The sequence below is a fragment of the Puccinia triticina genome, chromosome 3A, assembly GCF_026914185.1.
Source record: "Puccinia triticina chromosome 3A, complete sequence".
Lineage (NCBI taxonomy): Eukaryota > Fungi > Basidiomycota > Pucciniomycetes > Pucciniales > Pucciniaceae > Puccinia > Puccinia triticina.
Genome location: NC_070560.1, coordinates 5,395,259 through 5,414,970, shown reverse-complemented (window position 1 = coordinate 5,414,970; position 19,712 = coordinate 5,395,259). Strand labels below are relative to the sequence as shown.

Sequence of the window (19,712 nt, the reverse complement as noted above, 5' to 3'; positions counted from 1 at the left end):
ACCAGAAGAAATTAGGAAGGAGGAAAGAATCGGAGGGGAGTTGTTGTTTCAGACTAAGGGAGATTGGATATTGAAAGAAACAGGGGTAGACGAAGTAGGTGAGAGCAGAAGAGCAGGGAGGTTAAGGTATGAAGGCGAGCGGGTCGAAGATGGATGTAGAGAATGCGACCGTGAACAGTCCGAGGAAGATAGAGGAGAAGGTGACCTTGAGTCCGGAGGCGGCAGCAAGGGGTTTACTAGTGACTTTGCCGGGGTTTTTAGTGCCACCGGAGCCGAGACCGGCGGCGCCGTTAGTGGTATCGGTGAGCTGGCCGGGGGTGATCTTAGGCAACAGACCGCCCTCCGGGCTGAGATGGACGCCGAGGGCGGAGACGAGCAGGGCGGCGGCAACGTGCTGCGAGCGGACGTATTTGACAGGGGTGGCATCGGCGGTCCAGTTGCCGTTACAGAACCAATCGTCGTCGCATGAGTACTGGACCATGGCTGCAACCGACGCATCGATCGTCGACTTGATCGCACCTTTCACTTGGTCGGACGTCGCCTCCCGATAGGTGTACGCTAGGTTGCGCAGATAGATCGCCTTGAAGCCCTGCTGGTCTCGGTTGCATTTCGCCCCCGGCTCACAGGTCTCGGTGACCACGTTCGACACCTTCTGGCCGCTGAACGTCAGCTGGGCGTAGTTGTAGAACGGCGCGACCAGGTCCAGATAGGTGTTGTTTCCGGTGGCCTTGTGCATCCAGGCTAGCGCTCCCAAAAGCGCGCCGTAGTTGTAACTCCATATATGCGACGTAAACTTCCCGCATTCGCCCACGTTCATTCCGTCGTAGAGCACACCGGTTTGCACGTTTCCGAGCCCGGATGAGAACACCCAGTCCATGGCCGCCTTCGAGAGATCTAAAGCAGTGTTGTTTTTGTTGGCCATGAAGTTCCGCGCTCCTTGCTGAATGAACTCGAGTTGGGTGATCAGAGACTTGTAGGGTGCCGACGCTCCATTCCGATCACGAGACTATTCTTTTTTTTACATGAGAGATGAGCGTTATCAACTGGGTGTCGGTTGGCAAGGGACATATCGATGTTTTGGTATGGTCCTACCCAGTAGATTCCTCCACCACATCCGTCGTCCCATTGTTGATAGGTCTGGTCGTATGTTTTTTGAGCAAGTGTTATCCATGGACCCTTAGAGCCCGGCATGATGGAATTAGCGCCGTAGATTTCGGCCCCTCCGATAGCTAATCAAAAAGAAGAAGAAGAAGAACGGTCAGCCATGTTCAATGAATTAATTATGCCCAGTCAAGAGGATGAGTACTCACCAGCCTATGTGGTCAATTGGTTTTCAGAGAACAAGCAGATTTTACGGTCAGTGGTGTTCAAGAGCGACTGAGAAATGGAATCAATGTTTCACGAACTAAACTGTGCCACAGGATATCATCGTTCCATCGTCCTAATAAAGTGGCCGCTGTCGAAGACATTGCTCCACCGAGAAGATCTCTAGAAGAATATGTGTAAATTAAGGTAAGCACATGAACGATCAACAGAGAGAGAGAGAGAGAGGAGTGAAGATGTACTGTTCAGAGCCGTAGGAAGTATTGACGAGGGCCCCGGTGACGACGTCGAGGAACTGGGTGTCGCCGGTGTATTTGGCATAGTCCATGAAGAGACCCCAGATCATTCCGGACTCATGCCAGGGGGTCTGGGCCTGGTCGAAGACGCCGCTGGGGTTGGGGGTGTAGAAGCTCATGAGGTTGGTGAGTGCGGCGGAGGCTGCATTCTTGAGGGCCGAGACGTCGTTGACGTTCAGCGAGACGGCCTCTGTGAGCGGCAGACTGAGGGCCAGGAATCGGGCGAGTCGGGCTATATTGAACATGTTGTTGCTGTTGTCGTTCTTCTTCTTCGTTGATGTGCAGAGAAAAAACAAATGAGTGAGATGGATGTGTGGTCTGAAAGAAGTGAATGATTGTGTAGCCAAGGTGAGCGAGACAGGGACGGGGTCGAAAGAGTAGGCTTAGCCAGGGAGGGCTGCAACTGTTGGGCGGGCTGGGCGGGTCTGGCACGGCACGGCCCCGGGGCAGCAGAAGATGGCAGAAGATGGCTGGTGGCGGGGGCCTGGGAAGATAGAGTTGGGTGTGTGTTAGGGGGTTTCAAAGTTGGCCAGGTGCAACTTGCATCGAACTTAACAAGAGTCCCTCGAGACTTCGGGCCCCCGGGGGGTAGGCTGAACTCGCGAAGCGAGCCTCCGTCAGGAGGGACTTAGACCATACCACCCCAAGTTGGCGCACGGAGATTGGATTTTTCATGCCTCTTTTCACTTTGTTTGTTGTACACTTTTGATAGATCACTCTTTCTGAATTTTTTTTGGCTGCTTGTCAGGGCAAGATGTTATTCAAGAGCCTTGTATTTTTTTATATTTATGTACTGCGACACATATTCTTTGAGAAATTAAACAAACCAAAATACTCGCAAAAAAGTAACCAACTCTGTAAGGGAGATCTGTAAATATTTCATTTTGCTAGAGCACGGGCCCTCATTCAATTACCCCGGCTTACCTCAGGTGTAGCTAGTTTGAGGACCGTGCTCACCACTGTGCCGGTGAGTAGAGAACTGAGATGGATGAAAGCAAGACCTGAACAAGCAGCAACAACTGCCCCAACGTGTCCGATAACGGATCCACCTCAGATGTCTGGAACTCGTTTGTCCTTGCGGGCACCGGGTACGGCAAAAGCCGCATTGCCGAGATGCTCTGGGATTTATTCCCGAGTGGAGGTATGCGGTCGTGGTTGGAATCGGCCATTTTGTGGGACTGGTGGGGTCGACGGGCTGTGGTTTGTTGAGAATGATCGGATTGAATCCTGGATGAGTGGTACAATGTGTAGGCGTGGGATTGTGCATTGGATATTCTGTAACTCAAAAAAAAAGGAACGTACATAAGCTGGTCAGCACGGACGCTCTCTGTAAACCAACTGGGGCAAAGGTAAAATTTTGACTACTTTGATAATTTATTTGGAGTGGATGGAGAAGTGTATTGAAACTCAGATTGTATGAGATGACGCGCAAGAAGCAAGGCTTTGCGCCAAGCAAATTTTTAGGGTATTAAGGTTTGAGGGCAAGGAACTGTGATGGTTTGAAGAAACCACCCAGCCAAACTCAGAATCTTGGCACGCCAAAAAGGGGCGATAGCGCGCAAGTCCCTCCTGCCGAGGGCTATCGGAGGCTTGCTTCGCAAGACCAGACGCCCGCAGCAGCGAGGGTCTTGGGTTAAGTTCGAACTTGCATGCACTTTTGCAAGTCAGCATTCAAATCAGATCTTGAACACAGAGTTGCAAAAGTGCATGCAAGCCACATTGTACTTGGCCCCTGAAGCCTTCCTGATTTTCTTTGCCAGTTAGTGTCCAAGAAAAGTCTGAACACCAGCTTGCAAAATTCCATGCAATTTGGACCCAGCCACCTTTGAATCCCCCTATTGAATGAATTGATTGGAAGTCGGGTGGATTCTTGAGGGTTCTTTCAGTTCAACCATAATATGCTTGGGAAGCTGGTTGTACATAAACAACGGTTTTATCACCAGAGATTGTGGGCTGCTCCAAGGCAATGGCAGAGATCGCCAGCAAAAAGAGAGGGAAAAGGGAAAAGGGAGAATGACTTCAACCTGCCCAGCAAATGCTCTGCACAAAAGCCAACCAAGCAATTAGCTCTAGTCAACCTCCTCCACAACTCATCTCCAATCCAATCCAATCCCTCGGACACCCATGCAAACTCTCTTGGACAATGGATACCAAGACCTCAAATTCTCAAAAAAGTAGCAGCTTGCCAGAGACCAAAAATACATTTTACCCTGTCTTTATGGAAAGGAATTGGAGGAAGCACACAGGAAAGTTCTGAGAATTGGACAAGAGATCTTGGGATGGCTTGAAAAGGCAATATAAGGGCTTGTTGCAGACAGGTAAGAAGATGATTGCATTGATCCCAAAGTCATCAGGCTGGCTCAGGTGGTATAAATCAAAAATTGATTCTGGAAACCAAAATGTAAGGAGACAACCAACTCACTGTTGTTACATTTTAATTAATAGGACAGTTCACATTTAAAATTCTTCAGCAACAGGAAAATTTCAAACCAGCCAATCATTTAGGGCCTGTACCATGGGCCTCAATTTTGAAAAATTTCAAGTTTTTTTGCCCTGTACACAAAAATTGAAAACTAGCGGAGGGTTCAAATGTTGAAATTCTTCACATTTGGGCTCCAGCCTACATTTTGGCCAGGCTCAGTTTTGGTCCCACAAAATTTTGAGGCAAATAAATTTGGAAAATTTCAATTTTCATGCCCTATGGTACATGACTTACAAGCTCAAGCCCATTTGGCTGGGAAGTTTTCTGAAACCAGCAAGCAGCACTACATAAGCAAACCAGCAGTGGTCACCGTCAAATGTGAACTGTCCTAATGGGAATGGGAATTCAAGCTTGGAAAGTCCCCACTAAAACAGTGCAGAGTCTGTTTCAAGTTCTGCAGATACTCACACAAAGTTGCAAGATGAAGAGATATCCAGCAGCAAAGGGCATTGGGGGGGGGGGGGGGGGGGGGGGGTCCACTCTCCAATCATGCCTCTTGGCAAAATAATGCCTGACCTTGGAATCCCTCCAGGCTCCTCAAAGCCAGACTCATGACAATGAAAATGAAGACCACAATGGGAACAACAAAATCAAGGCTCAAGATGTCTCAGTCTCTGTCACATTGTCTATGTCACCAAAACACCCAGACAAGGATGTGGCAGTAACATGACCCTGGTTGCACTTGATTAGGGGGTTTCAAAGTTGAAATCAGGTCGCGCAGGACCTTGTGCAGGTCCAATTTCCAGGAAAAAATTCCACTGCCAAAAACAGCAACCTGGGGGCTCTAGTTTGAACACCCTCAAACTGCAAAAAACTCCTGATCTTGCATCAGGAGTTTCCAACCTAGAGAATCTTTGGCAGAAATGTTTTGTACGTAACGAGTTAACTCCAGGAGTCCGGACTGGTCCTTCCAGTGTGCGCACACAACCCCATGATTGGTATTTACCGGTCCTTCAGTGCGTGCACACAACCCAATGGCCGGTATGTACCGGTCATTGAGTGGGTACACAACTTAATAATAATTTGATGACAGGTCTGTACTCGTCATTGAGTGTTGTGAGTCTCAATGACCAGTACAAACCTGACCAGCCTGCCATTGAGTGACACAACGTACATACCCAACCGGCCATTGAGTGTTGTGACACTCAATGGCCAGTACAGACCCAACTGGCCATTGAGTTTTGTGTCACTCAATGGCCAGTACAGACCAAACCAACTGGCCATCAAGTGTTGTGTCACTCCAGACCCAACTGGCCATTGAGTTGTGTTGCTCAATGGCCGGTACAAACCCAACCGGCCGTTGAGTGTTGTGTCACTGGATGGCCGGTATAGACCCAACTGGCCATTGAGTTGTTGTGTCACTCGATGGCTGGTATAGACCCAACTGGCCATTGAGTTGTTGTGTCACTCAATGGCTGGTATAGACCCAACTGGCCATTGAGTGTTGCACTGTTGTGTTGCTCGATGGCTGGTGCAAACCCAACCAGCCGTCAAGTGTTGTGTCACTCAATGGCCGGTATAGACCCAACTGGCCATTGAGTTGCGTGCATAATCCCAGACCGGCTCAGTGGCCGGCTCAAACTTGATGGCCGGTATGCAGGTGTGATTGGGGATAGGTGAAAATACCCTTGAGGGGGTGTTTCTGACCTTTTTCCTGCTCCTGGACCTGATCTCCTGGCGCCTTTTTTGAGGAAGGAAATCAGGTCCGCAGGAGAGGTTCCAGGTCCATTTGTTTCCTGATTCCTGGGACCTGCGCGACCTGATTTTTAACTTTGAAACCCCCTATTGCTACAAACAATCAAAAGGCTGTTTGATTATGGGGAATGCTTTGCAGCTGTTTGGAAAGGGCGCTGTTGAGGAGAGAAAATAACACACTTCAATAGGGGTGTTCAAAGTTGACTGCATAAAATTATAACACCATAAATTCATAAAATTTTAATCTGAAAAAAATGTGTAACACCCAATCACTCAAAAAAGAGCAACAATTCTAAAATGGTACATAAAAAATGATCACTCAAAAGTGTTATGATTTTATGATTTTATGATTTGAAAAAAATATGATTTCAACTTTGAACACCCTTAATGATTGGGGAGGACAGGGCCCCAACAGGGGGATCTGGCACAACTCTGTGTTGCCTATCTGCAGAAATGTAAACAAACTCCACACTATGTTTGTGGAGATTTTTGCAATCTGGAATTTACAAAGTATTTGAAAGCATCTTGGCAGTTGAGTTAATGGCAGTAAAGGAATAGAAAGATAATGGAGGACTTCCCATGCGATCTGGGACTCTCAAAAATGTCAATGTAGACCCAAAAAGTCTAGATTTTTGCAGGGAAATCTAGCTTTTTGGGGTCCAGATCACTTCTGGGAGACCCACAGATTCTGACAGGAAGTCCTCCAATGGTACTGGAGGGAAGTGTGCACAAACACCTGCCTTTCCCCTGCTGCATGCACCCTCATTGGCTGCTCCTCTGTATCTTTCTTGGTTCCTGCAGCCAACAAACCCACTTGAGACTTGTCTCCAAGCACTCCATCACCTCGCCTGGGTCCTCCCGTGTTTCAATGCACCAGGCTGAAACTCCAGCCAGCCGGTCGGGTGCATTACAAAATCATCAGCCAACCTGTGATAAAGGTATTGCTGCTTGCTCATCCCCAGCCATTCAAATAAGATTGTGATGGGTGTATAAGTTTAGCTGATTGGAATGGCTGGGGATGAACAAACAGCAATAATTTTATCACAGTTTGGCTGAGGATTTTGTAATGACCTCCCCAAAAAACCCACTAATTCTTGGCACCCACACCTGCACCCCTCTGAGGAGCAAGAAGCAGGGAGACCAGCACCAAGTGGCCTTTGCCTGCTCATTTGCTGAGACAAGTAGCTTGACTCCCAAGTCAACCAAGTCCCAACATGCATCCTTGACCAATTTGCCAATGAATCTTCATTGATGCTTTTTTTTCTGAGACATCTCCAAAATTTAATGTCCTGGATTTTGTTTTTTACACCACATGTAAATCTGCACTTTATAAGGTGTGATCAGTTGTACTTTTGCATGGTATGTTGCACTTTTACATGGTTTTTACATGTTACAATATGTGATGTGAAAAATGGACTTTAGAAATTTACTTTGACAAGCCCAGTCAATGAACTCAATCCTTCCACAAACTCTCTCTCTGTGTGTTCTGCTGCCTCAGAGAACCTGATATTTAGTATATTAATCCGCAGGTGGTACAGCACTGCATTGCATAAGCACCAGTCTGCAATTTTATTTTACCCTTTTACACTTTTTGCTATATGGCAAGTAAGTGTAAAATGGTAACATAAAAATCTTCTAACACTCTAGGTACCATCTGTAAGTTGTAAGTACAATATGAGTGGCAAAATAAATCATAGGAAGAAGAGAAAAAAAACACTTTTCCCCCCTCCCCTCCATGCTTGTCTGCTTCTGTTCTCACCCAAATCCACACTAGTCCAACATCTGCATGTTCAATTCCCAGGATCCGCTCCTCCCCAACACTTGAACTCCCATTTCCTATGTCTAGCCCCCAGCACTATGTCTCTCACCAGTAACTCCCCCCAGCACCACCGGCTGGTGGAACCCACTTCAGCTACCATGCTGCTGCTTTTCAGTCCACAAAATTGCAGCTCTTGCCCTCTGCTCTGGTATGGCTACCAATCCGTCCCTTCAGCAATCCCCAATTTGTGATTTGCCCCAGTCACTTGCTTTCTAAATGTGCAGCTTTCTGCATGCATTTGCCTGTGCTTTTGGACATGACTTTCCATTATTATGTCACTGAATCACCTGTGTTGATCCAATTCTTTGGTTTTAAACCAAAGATAAATTTGCCATTATCTTTGGTTTGGAACCGATGGGAGGGCTGAGCTGGATGGAGCTGAGTGGAGCTGGCCTTGGTAATAAAATCTCCCAAACAACCTTTTGCAGAAACTTTTTCATATCCTAGTGCAGCCAACAGGCAGGTTGTTGGTTCAATCCCTCCCGCCCCCATCCCCCATTAGGGGGTAGGGGGAAGGTATTTAGGGGTTAGGTATTAGGTATTAGGGGGGATATGAAAGAAAAATTGGGTAAAACTGGTCAGAAGCGTGTGGTAACCTTGTTTTCCGCAGTTCTGGCACAGTTCCATCCAGCTCCGCCCTCCCATTGGTTCCAAACCAAAGATAATGGTGAATTTATCTTTGTTTTAGAACCAATGGATTGAGTAGTCATGTCTCCTGTGCATGCATTCATGCCCACACTATTGCCCAGCGGACATTCTGTCAACATGTGCCCTTATAAAACACCACACTGGACATAAGAGCCAACATGCCTTTGCCAAGTAACAAGAAAAGTCCCCTTTTAGATCAGCCAAAAGAGATTATGCTTATGCACAGCTGGGGTAGAGATCAACCAACATCCAACAAAAAAAGGGACAACTGTGTTCTATCTTATTTTCTTGTATTTCCCCAATATAGAATGGGCTAAAGCCTGTTCTTTGGTAAAGCACACTTCACTTCTAGTCTATCACCTAAAATTGTACATAGTCTAGAAAAATCATCTATCTAGTAACAACTATTAGTTCTGTGATTTCTTTCAACATCCTCATTCTATGGCCAATCAAGCCAGTCATTGATTGAAGATCACCCTGTACTGCTTTTTCATTGGCTATTCACACTTTACACGCACTCTATTGACTGATTGTTGGAATCATATTCCCTCTCTTAAGAGGAGTACCATTGGTGAGTAGTACTATTGTACACTCACTAGAAAAAGTGCATATTGAATATTCATATTCCTTATGTTAAAACTGTGACAGTTAAACTGCATCACTGCCCACATAATTGGCTGGGTTGAGGTTATCCCAGTTAAACTGGGATGCACTCAACCAATTTAAACTTGGTTGATCTCAACTGATGGAATATAAATCCAAGGTACCCCCCTTGGTTTTATATTTAAGTGGATGAGATCAACCCATTTCAAATTGGTTGACTGCATCCCAGTTAAACTGGGATGACTTCATCCCAGCCAAATATGCTGGCAGTGCATGAGCCAGATCACAAGAAGCCATGAGCTCTTGTGCAAATTAATGATGTAGACCACGTAATCAACCTAAAATCTAGTGATTCACTATCACTAACACAGTGAGGAATTAGTGACAAATCATGTGTTGCAACACCCAGACGGGTTTGTTGGGGTTGTGTCTGCAGTGACTGTGCAGCTTCTGCAGTGACTGCGCGTGAACTCTTCTGGGTGTCACACAGAAAAATGCAACCCTTAACTCTCCACTGTGTAAGCTGAAAGTCAGTCCAATTAGATCAAAGCTCAGATTGTTGAAAAACTCTAACGTTTTTAATCTTTCTTCAAACCACATAGATCTCACAACTTCAACTCAGAACTGAACAATCAAAAATAAAACAAAGAATTACCAATCTCATCTTTGAGTCTTATTGACCAAACTCTGGTATCAAATATTGTTCTATTAAACAAAGATCAAAACTTTGTCCAATTATAGCACATTATCTATCAATCATAAAATTTGTTCTAGTCCTCATACTAGATCTCATCATAGCATTCAGTACTCTTTCACATCTTAAGCAAGATAATTGACTAGCAGATTTTATCTGCCTTCAGGTATAATTTATCTCACTATAAATTATTCTTTGTATTTTTGTTAGTTTTTATATTTACTTAGAAAAGAGATACAACTTCAGCTTTCCATTTTTCTCCCACTGATGACTGGTTGAAACCAGTCATTAATAGTAGTAAATTCAATTTCTGGTTTTAGAGCAATTAAGCTTTTCACTTACATGTCCCAGCAAATTTGGCTGGGAGTTAAGTAATTTCCAACACCAGCAAGCAGTGCAGCATAAGCAAACAAGCAGAATTCACCCTCAAATTTGAACAGTAATAATGAAAATTCAACACTGTTTTTCAATAGCCTCCAATGAGCATTCATCAACTGGAGTATGCACACACTCTATCCAATGGCTGTTCATTGAGTGGATACACTCTCAATTGAATGAAAAAAACCTAGACTGGACATCAATTTGAGTTCACATGTCCAAAAACAACCAGTCATTGGCATTGAATGAAGTTCCTATGTCCAATGGTGACTGGTCATTGGGTGAAGGGCACACTCCATCCAACAGCTTCAAGGATGGAGTGTGTACTTCACCTGATGACCAACCAAACCTGGCCATTTAGTGTGTTGGACTTGTTTGGACTCAAATCAATGGCCGGTCAGCTAACCATCCATCAAATGGAGAGTGTACCTATCCACTTGATAACCAATTTTTATGAGCTATAATTCAGGCTCCACAGCGCAGGACTCCATGTACATAGCTTACACATACATGTCACAGGTGGCACTCTCAACTTCAAGGTTCAAGAGCCTGGAGATCCCAGACTGCTCCTCATCCTGAAATCAACCATATAGGACCTAGACCCTCTTCCTCTCCACAGAACAGACCTTAACATATTGCAGGATCTAGTTCACAGAGAAAAAGAAAACAAACCAAACAGAACAACAGAATTGAGATCGCTCCGCCTCCAAAACCATGAATATCCAACTCCGCTTTTAGAAACCTTGAATATCCCGCTCCCACATCACACCCACCCCTTGGCTCTAGCTATATAATGGATTCTTCCAAAGCCACATAACTCCAACAACAACTGGCCGACATTAATAAGAAGGCCAAGGAAGAGGAGGAAAAACACCGCCAGGCCAAGGTCAAGTTATAGGACACACTCCAAACTCAGAACCCACCCCTCCCTTCAATGCAAGTACCAACCGCCGGAGCAGCGGTAGCCACACCTAAAGCCCCCAAATTTGCCCAACCAGACAAGTTCAATGGCAAACACGGAGACGTTTGCCCGCCAGGTTGGCATATATATGATCCTTAACAAGGCCTTGTTCCCCACCAACACAACCCAGATACTATTTGTGTCCTCCTACATGACCGGACCGGCGGGTGTATGGGCTGCCCCATTCTTTGACCAGGCGGCAGCAGACCCGCCCACCCTGACGTATGGGGAATTCACAGTGGCCTTCCGGGGAATGTATTTTGACCCGGAAAAGAAGGCAAAGGCGGAGCAAGACCTTCAAGTGCTGAAACAGACCGGGTATGTGGCGGACTACACCCACTCCTTTGTCCAGCATGCTTCTGCCACGGGATGGGAAATTCCTGCCCTTATCAGTCAATACCTCCAGGGCCTGAAGCGGGACATCCAGATGGCGCTTATTGTTTCTTGAACCCCATTTGCAACCGTCAACAAGGTTTCTAGCTTGGCATTAGAGCTTGACACGGCAATGAGCGGAGCAGAGACCGGGGCAGCGCCAACCAAACAGAGGATCAACCCAGAAACCATGGACCTATTGGCGTTAAACGGACGACTCTCTGACTTTGAGAAGACTCAAATGATGTGGGAAGGCCTATGCTTCCCATGCGGAGTACAGGGCCATATATCTTGCAATTTTCCAACCAAGAAGGGCAAAGGCAGTGGGAACGCCAGGATTGAGGCAATGGAGGATCAGATCCAACAACTGGTGGACGGGATGGCGGCAATGGGTGGTGGCGGAAAAGGCCGGGCAGACTTGTCAAAAAATGGAGGTGCTCTGGAATGAAGGTTGTGCCTTTCCTGAGCGCGGAGGAGTTGTTTTGTAGTATTGGTGCTAGTCAAAAATTAAATAAGAATGAAATTGATCCCCAATGTTTCATCTCTTGCATCATCACAACTCCCAGAGCCACACCCCAGACCCCTGTGCCCCCCGCCTCCTTCCTGATTGATTCCGGAGCAACCCATGATGTTCTGAGCAAGTCCTACGCCGCCGCGGCGGGATTACTCTGCAATGCCACTGCCTCAAAGCAGACTGTCTCCGTATTTGACGGCTCCACATCCCAAGCGGCTTATGAGATGAATAAAGAACCCCACCCGTCAAAATTCATCATCACCCAACTGAAGGAAACCTACAATGTCATCCTTGGGATGCCATGGATCCGCAAACACGGACACCAAATTGATTGGACTACCTGCACTCTCCGCTCCAACCACTCCAACATTACAACTGCCTCCGCAGTTTTGTCCACTCCAAAAACATCCTCAACAGAGGGCCAAGGGCCCATGATGGTGACAAGGGGTGTGTGCTTTACCAACCCCACAATGTGAGTTTGATAGAATACCCTCATCCATACTCCCTGAAGCGGCTGGCAAGCTTGTTTCCCCTGTGGATAGCGCTCCGCACCCCGACTGGAATCCCGACCCTCCGCAACCTGAATGGAACCCTGCCAACACCGCTGTAAGACTCAAAAGTGGTAATGAAACCCTTTTGCTGAATTTCAAAGGGTATGATGGAGTTGCAAGCTCTGCCCTTCTGTTATCAGTCAACAAGATCCACCAAGCTCAGCTTGGCAAGTTTTATTAAGTGATAGGTCTGGTCTGTTCCAGATGAAATCTGTTTGACTGGCAAAGTGTAAGTGTTTTAATCACTTTTTTATAAGGGTTGAATTCCTTTATTATAAGGGTTGTTATAAGGGTTTTAGGATTTGAGTGTGGATGAGTGTTGGGTGACTTGTGATTTCTGGGTGAGGAACTGGGGAGCAGGCCACTGGGGGTGGAGAGAGCTCCTTTTACAGACAAAAGTGGAGCCCCAGGGGGGCTTGTGGGTTAGGGTTTCAGCTAAACTAGACAACAGGGTGAGGGATTTTAGCTGGTGGGAGTAGATACAAATTATGTCATGACCCCCCAAGGGTGTATGAATGGTGTCAGAATATGCAACAAAACATTCTAAACATTCCAGGGGTGCATACATGATGTCAGAATATGCAACAGAACATTCTAACACATGCATAAGGTGACAGTAGACCTAACTTATCAAAGTCCCTCCCCATGCGGGAGGTTGGAGTTTGGAGTTCGGGTGGTGGTACAGGGGGTAACTCATTTGGGGCTTAAGTTTGGCTGGTGGCAAAGCCACCCCTCCCGCAGGGAGGGACTTACGGGCTATCACACCATTTGGGTGGGAGACCATCCACCAAAAAGTGTTGAAAATCCACACTTTGAATTTTGTAGCCTGTAGTTTCAAAGCTACCCCTCCCATTATCAGAAGTTAAGCTGCTTTATAATTTGTTGATTTTTTGAGCTCATCACATCATCATCACATTCTTCAAGTTTTTTTTGATAAATTTTTCAAAAGCTCACCCAGACTCAAGACGGCGGTCTTCTCAGGCGGTGCCTGGCCCCGCAGGTCTGTGCGGGTCAAGTTTTTGTTTCTATTATTTTGGCTTTGTTTGCCTGTTCTACTTTTCCCTTTGAATATCTGAGCTGCCAGGAAGAATATGAGATGCAGGTGCATCTGTCAATTCTTGGGACCTCATATGTAGCTTGCACAACAAGCGAGCTACAGGGTCTTGAAGTTGAACCAGGCTTTTGGCCAATGGTCTCAGGCAAGCACCCCAACGTAAGTCGTAAGTCCCTCCCTGCGGTCGGTGTCACTCTGCTCCCCACTCAGCCCCACAGAGGAGGGACTTTGTTAAGTTACACAGTAGACTGCATGAGCTGTCATACATACATGGGTAATTAGTGTATACACAAAGTCTGAGGCTGCAGAAACAGTGTAAATGATGTCATACTATGTATATAAAGGAGTGTATTTAGCTAATATGTAATGAGTGTAGCCTGACAGGGAGATGTATGTTTGTATCCTGTGATATGTATAAGTGTACTACTGTGAAACTTGGGTTGAGGCAGGTGACAGCTGGGTTACTGGGGCTGGCCATGTGATAGGTGTCCATGAGGTGTAGCTTCCACACTAGAGGGGGCCCAGGGGGGCTTCCAGTGGTGACTAGGGGTGACATTGGCCTTAGAATCCATTTCTAGGGTCCATTTGATGGTATCTTGAGACCTAGTATGAGTAATTATGTGGCATAGAAAAAGCTTTTTATTTTTCCACTTTTCCGTATACCACACCGCCAATGACCTTGCTACCGCTTCAGCAGTATTTTCCACTCCGCAAACATCCTCAACAGAGGGCCAAGGGCCCATGATGGGGAAAGCTAGGATTTGGGACAAGGGGGTGTGTGCTTTACTGCCCCCACAATGTGAGTCCAATAAAGTTCCTCCGCAATCATTCTCTGAAGCAGCTGACAAGCCCCTTTCTCTCCTAGAACATTGACCCGCAGAGATCAGTGCCACCAAGACATTGTGGTCGACCTCCGCCAGCAGCAGGAAAGGCCAATGTTGTAGTGCGGACTGCTGAAGAATTAGTACCATGGTGTTATCACCTGTATATCAACATGTTCAGGAAGTCTAGCGCCATGAAGCTACTGCCACAGAGAAAATATGACTTCTGGGTTGACCTAGTCCCCAGAGCCACACCGCAAGCAAGCAGGATCACCCCACTATCACCGGCAGAGAACCAAGCACTTGACACACTGATTGAGGAAGGACTGGCCAGCGGGACAATCTGGAGGACCACATCCCTGTGGGCGGCCCCTGTGTTATTCACTGGAAAGAAGGACGGAAACCTCCAACCCTGTTTTGACTACAGGAAACTCGACACATTGACAGTGAAGAACCAATACCCTTTGCTGCTGACAATGGAAGTCAATAGCCTGCTAAAAACCAACACATTCACAAAACTGGACCTCGGCAACACCTATGGAAACCTCTGTGTAGTGGAGGCCAATGAGGATAAACTAGCTTTCATCTGCAAGGCGGGACAATTTTCTCCGCTCACCATGCATTTGGACCTACCGGAGCCCCGGGGTACTTCCAGTACTTCATGCAAGACATCCTACTTGGGCGGATTGGAAAGGGAACCACTGCGTACCTGGACAACATAATGGTTTAAACGCAGAAGGGCTCCGACCATGTGGATGCAACTCTTGTTAACGGGTCAAGTCTGCCACCCAGAGGCCATTTGAAACTTTATAACCTCTCCCAATCCCTGTGGGGCCTTGGACAGACATCAGTTACAATTTAATCACCAACCTACTGGAGTCACATTCCCACAATAGCATACTGACAGTGGTGGACCGCCTGACAAAGATGGCACATTTTGTTCTGTGCAGGAAGTCTATGAACGTGGAAAAACTGGCAGAGCACGTTTGGAAACTCCACGGAACCCCAAAGACTATTTTTTCCAACAGCGGAAGTGTATTCGTCTCTCAAATCACCCGCAAATTGTGTAACCAACTGGGCATCCGCCTCCACCCCTCAACAGCGTATCACCCCAGGACCAATGGCCAATTGGAGATTGCAACCAAAGCGGTGGAACAGTATCTCTGCCACTTTGTGTGCGACCGGCAAGATGACTGGGCACCATTACTAGCAACGGCAGAGCTTGTGTACAACAATAATGACCATACCTCCACCGGAGTTTCCCCCTGCAAAGCAAACTACGGTTTCAATCCTTCTTGCAGCAGAATTCCATGGGCGGATCAGTGTGGACCAGCAGTGAAAGAGTGCCTCCGCCGGCTAGAAGAGGTTCAGACAGAGCTCAAACACTGTCTAGAGGCGGCACAAGAGGCAATGAAGGGCCAATTTGACAAAAACGTGCGGGATACTCCCAAATGGAAGAGCAGAGACAAGATTTGGCTGGACGGACGCAACATCTTGACCACCCGCCCCAGTCCCAAACTAGAACACCGCTGGCTAGGAAAATTTCTAATAGCTAGCCAAATCTCTAAGTCTGCCTACAAGCTGACCCTTCCACTTTCTATGCGGGGTGTCCATCCGGTTTTTCACGTCTCTGTGCTCCACAAGCACAAACCCAATGAATTAGCGGAGCTGCGGAGGCGGACTCCAGAGCCAGTAATAGTGGATGGCGGAGTGGGAGGTGGCAGAGGTACTCAACTGTTGGCGGAGAGGACGGACACTTCAATAACTTGTCATTTTCAAGGAATTTGGGCCATAGAAAAACTTGTGGGAGCCAACGGAGAACCTGACAAACTGTGCAGATCTACTAGCGGAATTCAACATCAAATTCCTGGAGGCGGCAGCCAAACACCAATGGACGCGGAGAAGAAGGTGAGAGGGCAAGCTTTTTCACACAGGGTTTTTTAATGCTGCCCGCAGATAGAATGCAGAGCCAAAAGAGGATGATTTTTTTCTTTAATGGTAATCTGTAAAGAATGTCAATCGGTACCCGTTTGGCAGTACCCGGCACTGCTTGGCGGGTACCGCCTGCACCTGCGTGGTACCCGCCAGGCGGTGCCGGGTGCCTTCTTTTTGGGGAAAGGCGGTGTGGTACCCGGGTACCCCTGCAAGTACCGCTCAGCACATATCATGGTCCCGCAGCCGTTGTGGAACTCCAACCGGTGCTGGGCCGTTGGCAGTTACTGGAACAAAACAGACAAAAAGAAGGGAAAGAGGGGGGGGAGGAGATCCTGAAACACCTTGGGGATGTGCCGCGCTGCGCCATTGAACTTGAGAAGGCCTTGAGGGCTGAGAGCTTCGCCATAACTTTGATTGAGTCGCGGGACCCAATCAGATTACCTAATCATAATTCATTGAGTTGCGGGACCCAATCAGATTACCTAATCATAATTCATTGAGTCGCGGGACCTAATGACGGCCGCCGGCACATGCCATGCGCACGGGATCAACGATGCAAAGAAGACTGGGAAGAAAAACAAAAGAAGAGTGATTGAGTTGGACGACGAATGATCTATGCCCAACACAAAACCTGGGTATTTGCTTTTTTTTTTGATATGTATGCCTGCCGCTGTGGTAGACGGAAAAGTGAAAAATCAAAAGTTTTTTCTATACTACATATTTACTCACAATACGCCTCAAGATACTACCAAATGGACCTCAGAAATGGATTCTACGGCCAATTTTACCCCTAGTCACCACTGGAAGCAGCACTGAAGCCCCGCTGGATTGGAAGTTACACCCTCTTGGACCCTCATGGACACGGCCAGCCCCAGTCATCAACCTGTCACACCCCTCAATTCACCTTTCCCAGGTATACACATACTCAGCCCCAGACAAACACATACTCTTTTCTATCCCTCTTATCTCCACTGCATATGCAGGGGACCAACCCCATTTTTTTTGTATTTGACATGTCCCTGCTCATTTCTGCACTCCTTGCATTAGTCTGACACCACTCATGCACCCCTTGCATGAGTTACCCCTGTATTTGACATTTCTCTGCTTTGTTTATGCACTCCTTGCATTAGTATGACATCCTCTTTCATTTCTCACCCCACTTTTTGCCTGTATTTTAGTATCTTCTGACACCTCTTGTACACAGCCCACCAGCTAAAATCTCTCATTCAGGGTCCCCCTTGTAGCTAAAATCCCTCACATTTGTCTATATAAGGAGCTCTCTCCCCCCCAGTTGTTTTTCCCTCAGCTCAGTACTCCCCAGTTATTTACATACCACCTTCACACTTACCATCACCACCACACATCACTACAACCCTTATATTTGCAAATAACTACTGAGCTCATTCTCATACTCTCATATCTCCTGGTTGCATATCACACACCTGTCACAAGTTACCCGGTTCCTGGTTCAACTCCCCACTAAGACATATACCCTTCTCAGTCCAGACACTCTTCTCAACTTCTTATATCACCCTCTCAAGGACCTGTGTTCAACCCCCACCGGAAACATCAAGTCAACTTTCACCCTTTCCATCATCATGAACCCTCTCAACTCTCACATACCTGTCATCAAACAACTTCATCTGGAACTAGACCAGACCTATCACTTGATTAAAACTTGCCAAGCTTAGCTTGGTGGGTCTTGTTATCTGATAGTATAGAAGGGCAGAGTTTGCACCTCCGTCATCCCCTTCTCCATTCAGCAAAAGGGTTTCACAACCACTTTTGAGTCTTACACTGCATTATTATAAATTGTGTGACAATGATAAATAGATAGCTAGAAATTATAAAAAATTTAAGTGTGCGGAGCCAGATTGAAAAAAGGCACTAGTGGTACCTGTGGTACCCGCCTTAAGTACCGCTGGTACCCCCCAGGCGGTGCCGGGTGCGGTGCCAGGTACCAGTTTTTGGGAAAAAACACGCGGGTACCGGCGGTCCAACCGGTACCCGGGTCCAATTTGACATTCTTTAGTAATTTGTTTAAACAGAAAAGGGGGCGGCTTGGGCATTAATGGTAAAGTCTAAGACAATATGTACACCTCTCAACTCAATGACCAATTAAGACCAATCATTGACACACTCTACTCTATTCCATGGTTGGTCAGCACCGGCCATTGATGGCAGTACAAGCTCCACAACCTTGTCACCTCTCCACCAATCACTCGTAAGATTGGTGTTAAGGTCTGTTCTGTGGAGAGGAAGAGGGTCTGGGTTCTGGGGTCCTGGGTCCTATATGGTTGATTGCAGGATGAGGAGCAGTCCAGGGTCTCCAGGCTCTCAAACCTTGAGAGTGCCACCTGTGACATGTACGTGTAAGCTATGTACATGGAGTCCTGCGCTGCGGAGCCCACACTATAGCTCATAACATTATCCCCCCTAGAATGTTGGACTGTTTCAATTTTTTGTTTTGTTTTGTGGATTTATTCCAACTTGCCAGCCACAGTTTTCATGTTTCCTGCAGCTTGTGTAATGGTTGGGTGCTTGGTCGACCCCTCTGTTTGGGCAGAGGTCAGCCTCTGTTCACCTCAGTGTTGCATTGGAGGTGTCAACAAGCAGTTCCAGTTCAGAACCTGAACTCAGTTTTTGATGAAGTCTACTTCAACACCATTTCCTGGATGATGATGGCTCCGAGCTTAGATTTGGCCTTGGGCCTCATCTGACACCTGCCAAAGGATAGATACAAAATATATGTGATTTGCCTGGATTAGCCAAAACAAAAACAAAAAAATAGAACCAGTCCAACTTTCTTGGCAAAGACAATTATGGTGTTCAAAGTTGGTTTGCATAATTTTATGCATGCATAAATCATAAAATCATAAGAATATTTTGGTGAGGAAATTTTGTATTACATAATCAGACAGTCATATCCCCTGCAAAAAAGATTTTATGATTTTATGATTTATGCATGCATAAAATTATGCAAACCAACTTTGAACACCATAAATGCAAGGAATGACCTGTCAAGACCACCGGCCAACGGGCCATGATGAGATTGGAGATGGGCACCAGAACGTTTCCGTAGGTGAGACAGCCTTTGGTTTTCCTGGTACTTTTGGTGGCCTAAAATGAACCTTGATTTTGTCCTGCGCAGGGTGTGCAACATTTCTGGTGGGATGATAAAAAATTCTGGTGAGAAACTATTGTGAACCCCCCTATTGGGTTGTGCTGCTGTAAAATATTGACAAAACTGAATCAACCCACGGGAAATTGTGGCCAAAGAACAAAAATATAGATTGTTTATTACAACATTAGGGATTATCCTGGATGGATTGGATTACAAGAATGGAATGAGTACGGATCACAAGAAAAAATGATAATTAATCTGGGAGAAACCAAGCGAGTCCCTGATGCCCCTTAAGAAGTAATTGCACAGGTGGTGGCTGACAAGCCTTGATAGGCGAAAAATATTATATGGCAAGAAGAGGAAGGGCGAATAATTGGATAATTTATTTGAGCGTGTGGACAGGAAATATGACCGATTAACATCAGACTTTTCGTGTATGAGC

General features: G+C 46.6%; 1 protein-coding gene across 1 annotated transcript; it reads right to left on the bottom strand.

Moving 5' to 3' along the window:
- Positions 1-121: 121 nt before the first annotated feature.
- PtA15_3A574 (uncharacterized protein) lies at positions 122-2,788 on the bottom strand (the record flags this gene model as incomplete). The annotated part of the gene is made up of 6 exons (XM_053167554.1): positions 122-1,006; positions 1,093-1,229; positions 1,403-1,488; positions 1,566-1,823; positions 1,979-2,103; positions 2,705-2,788. The coding sequence occupies 6 exons, from the start codon at positions 2,786-2,788 to the stop codon at positions 122-124; spliced, it is 1,575 nt and encodes a 524-aa protein (XP_053018760.1).
- Between the last annotated feature and the right edge of the window lie 16,924 nt (positions 2,789-19,712).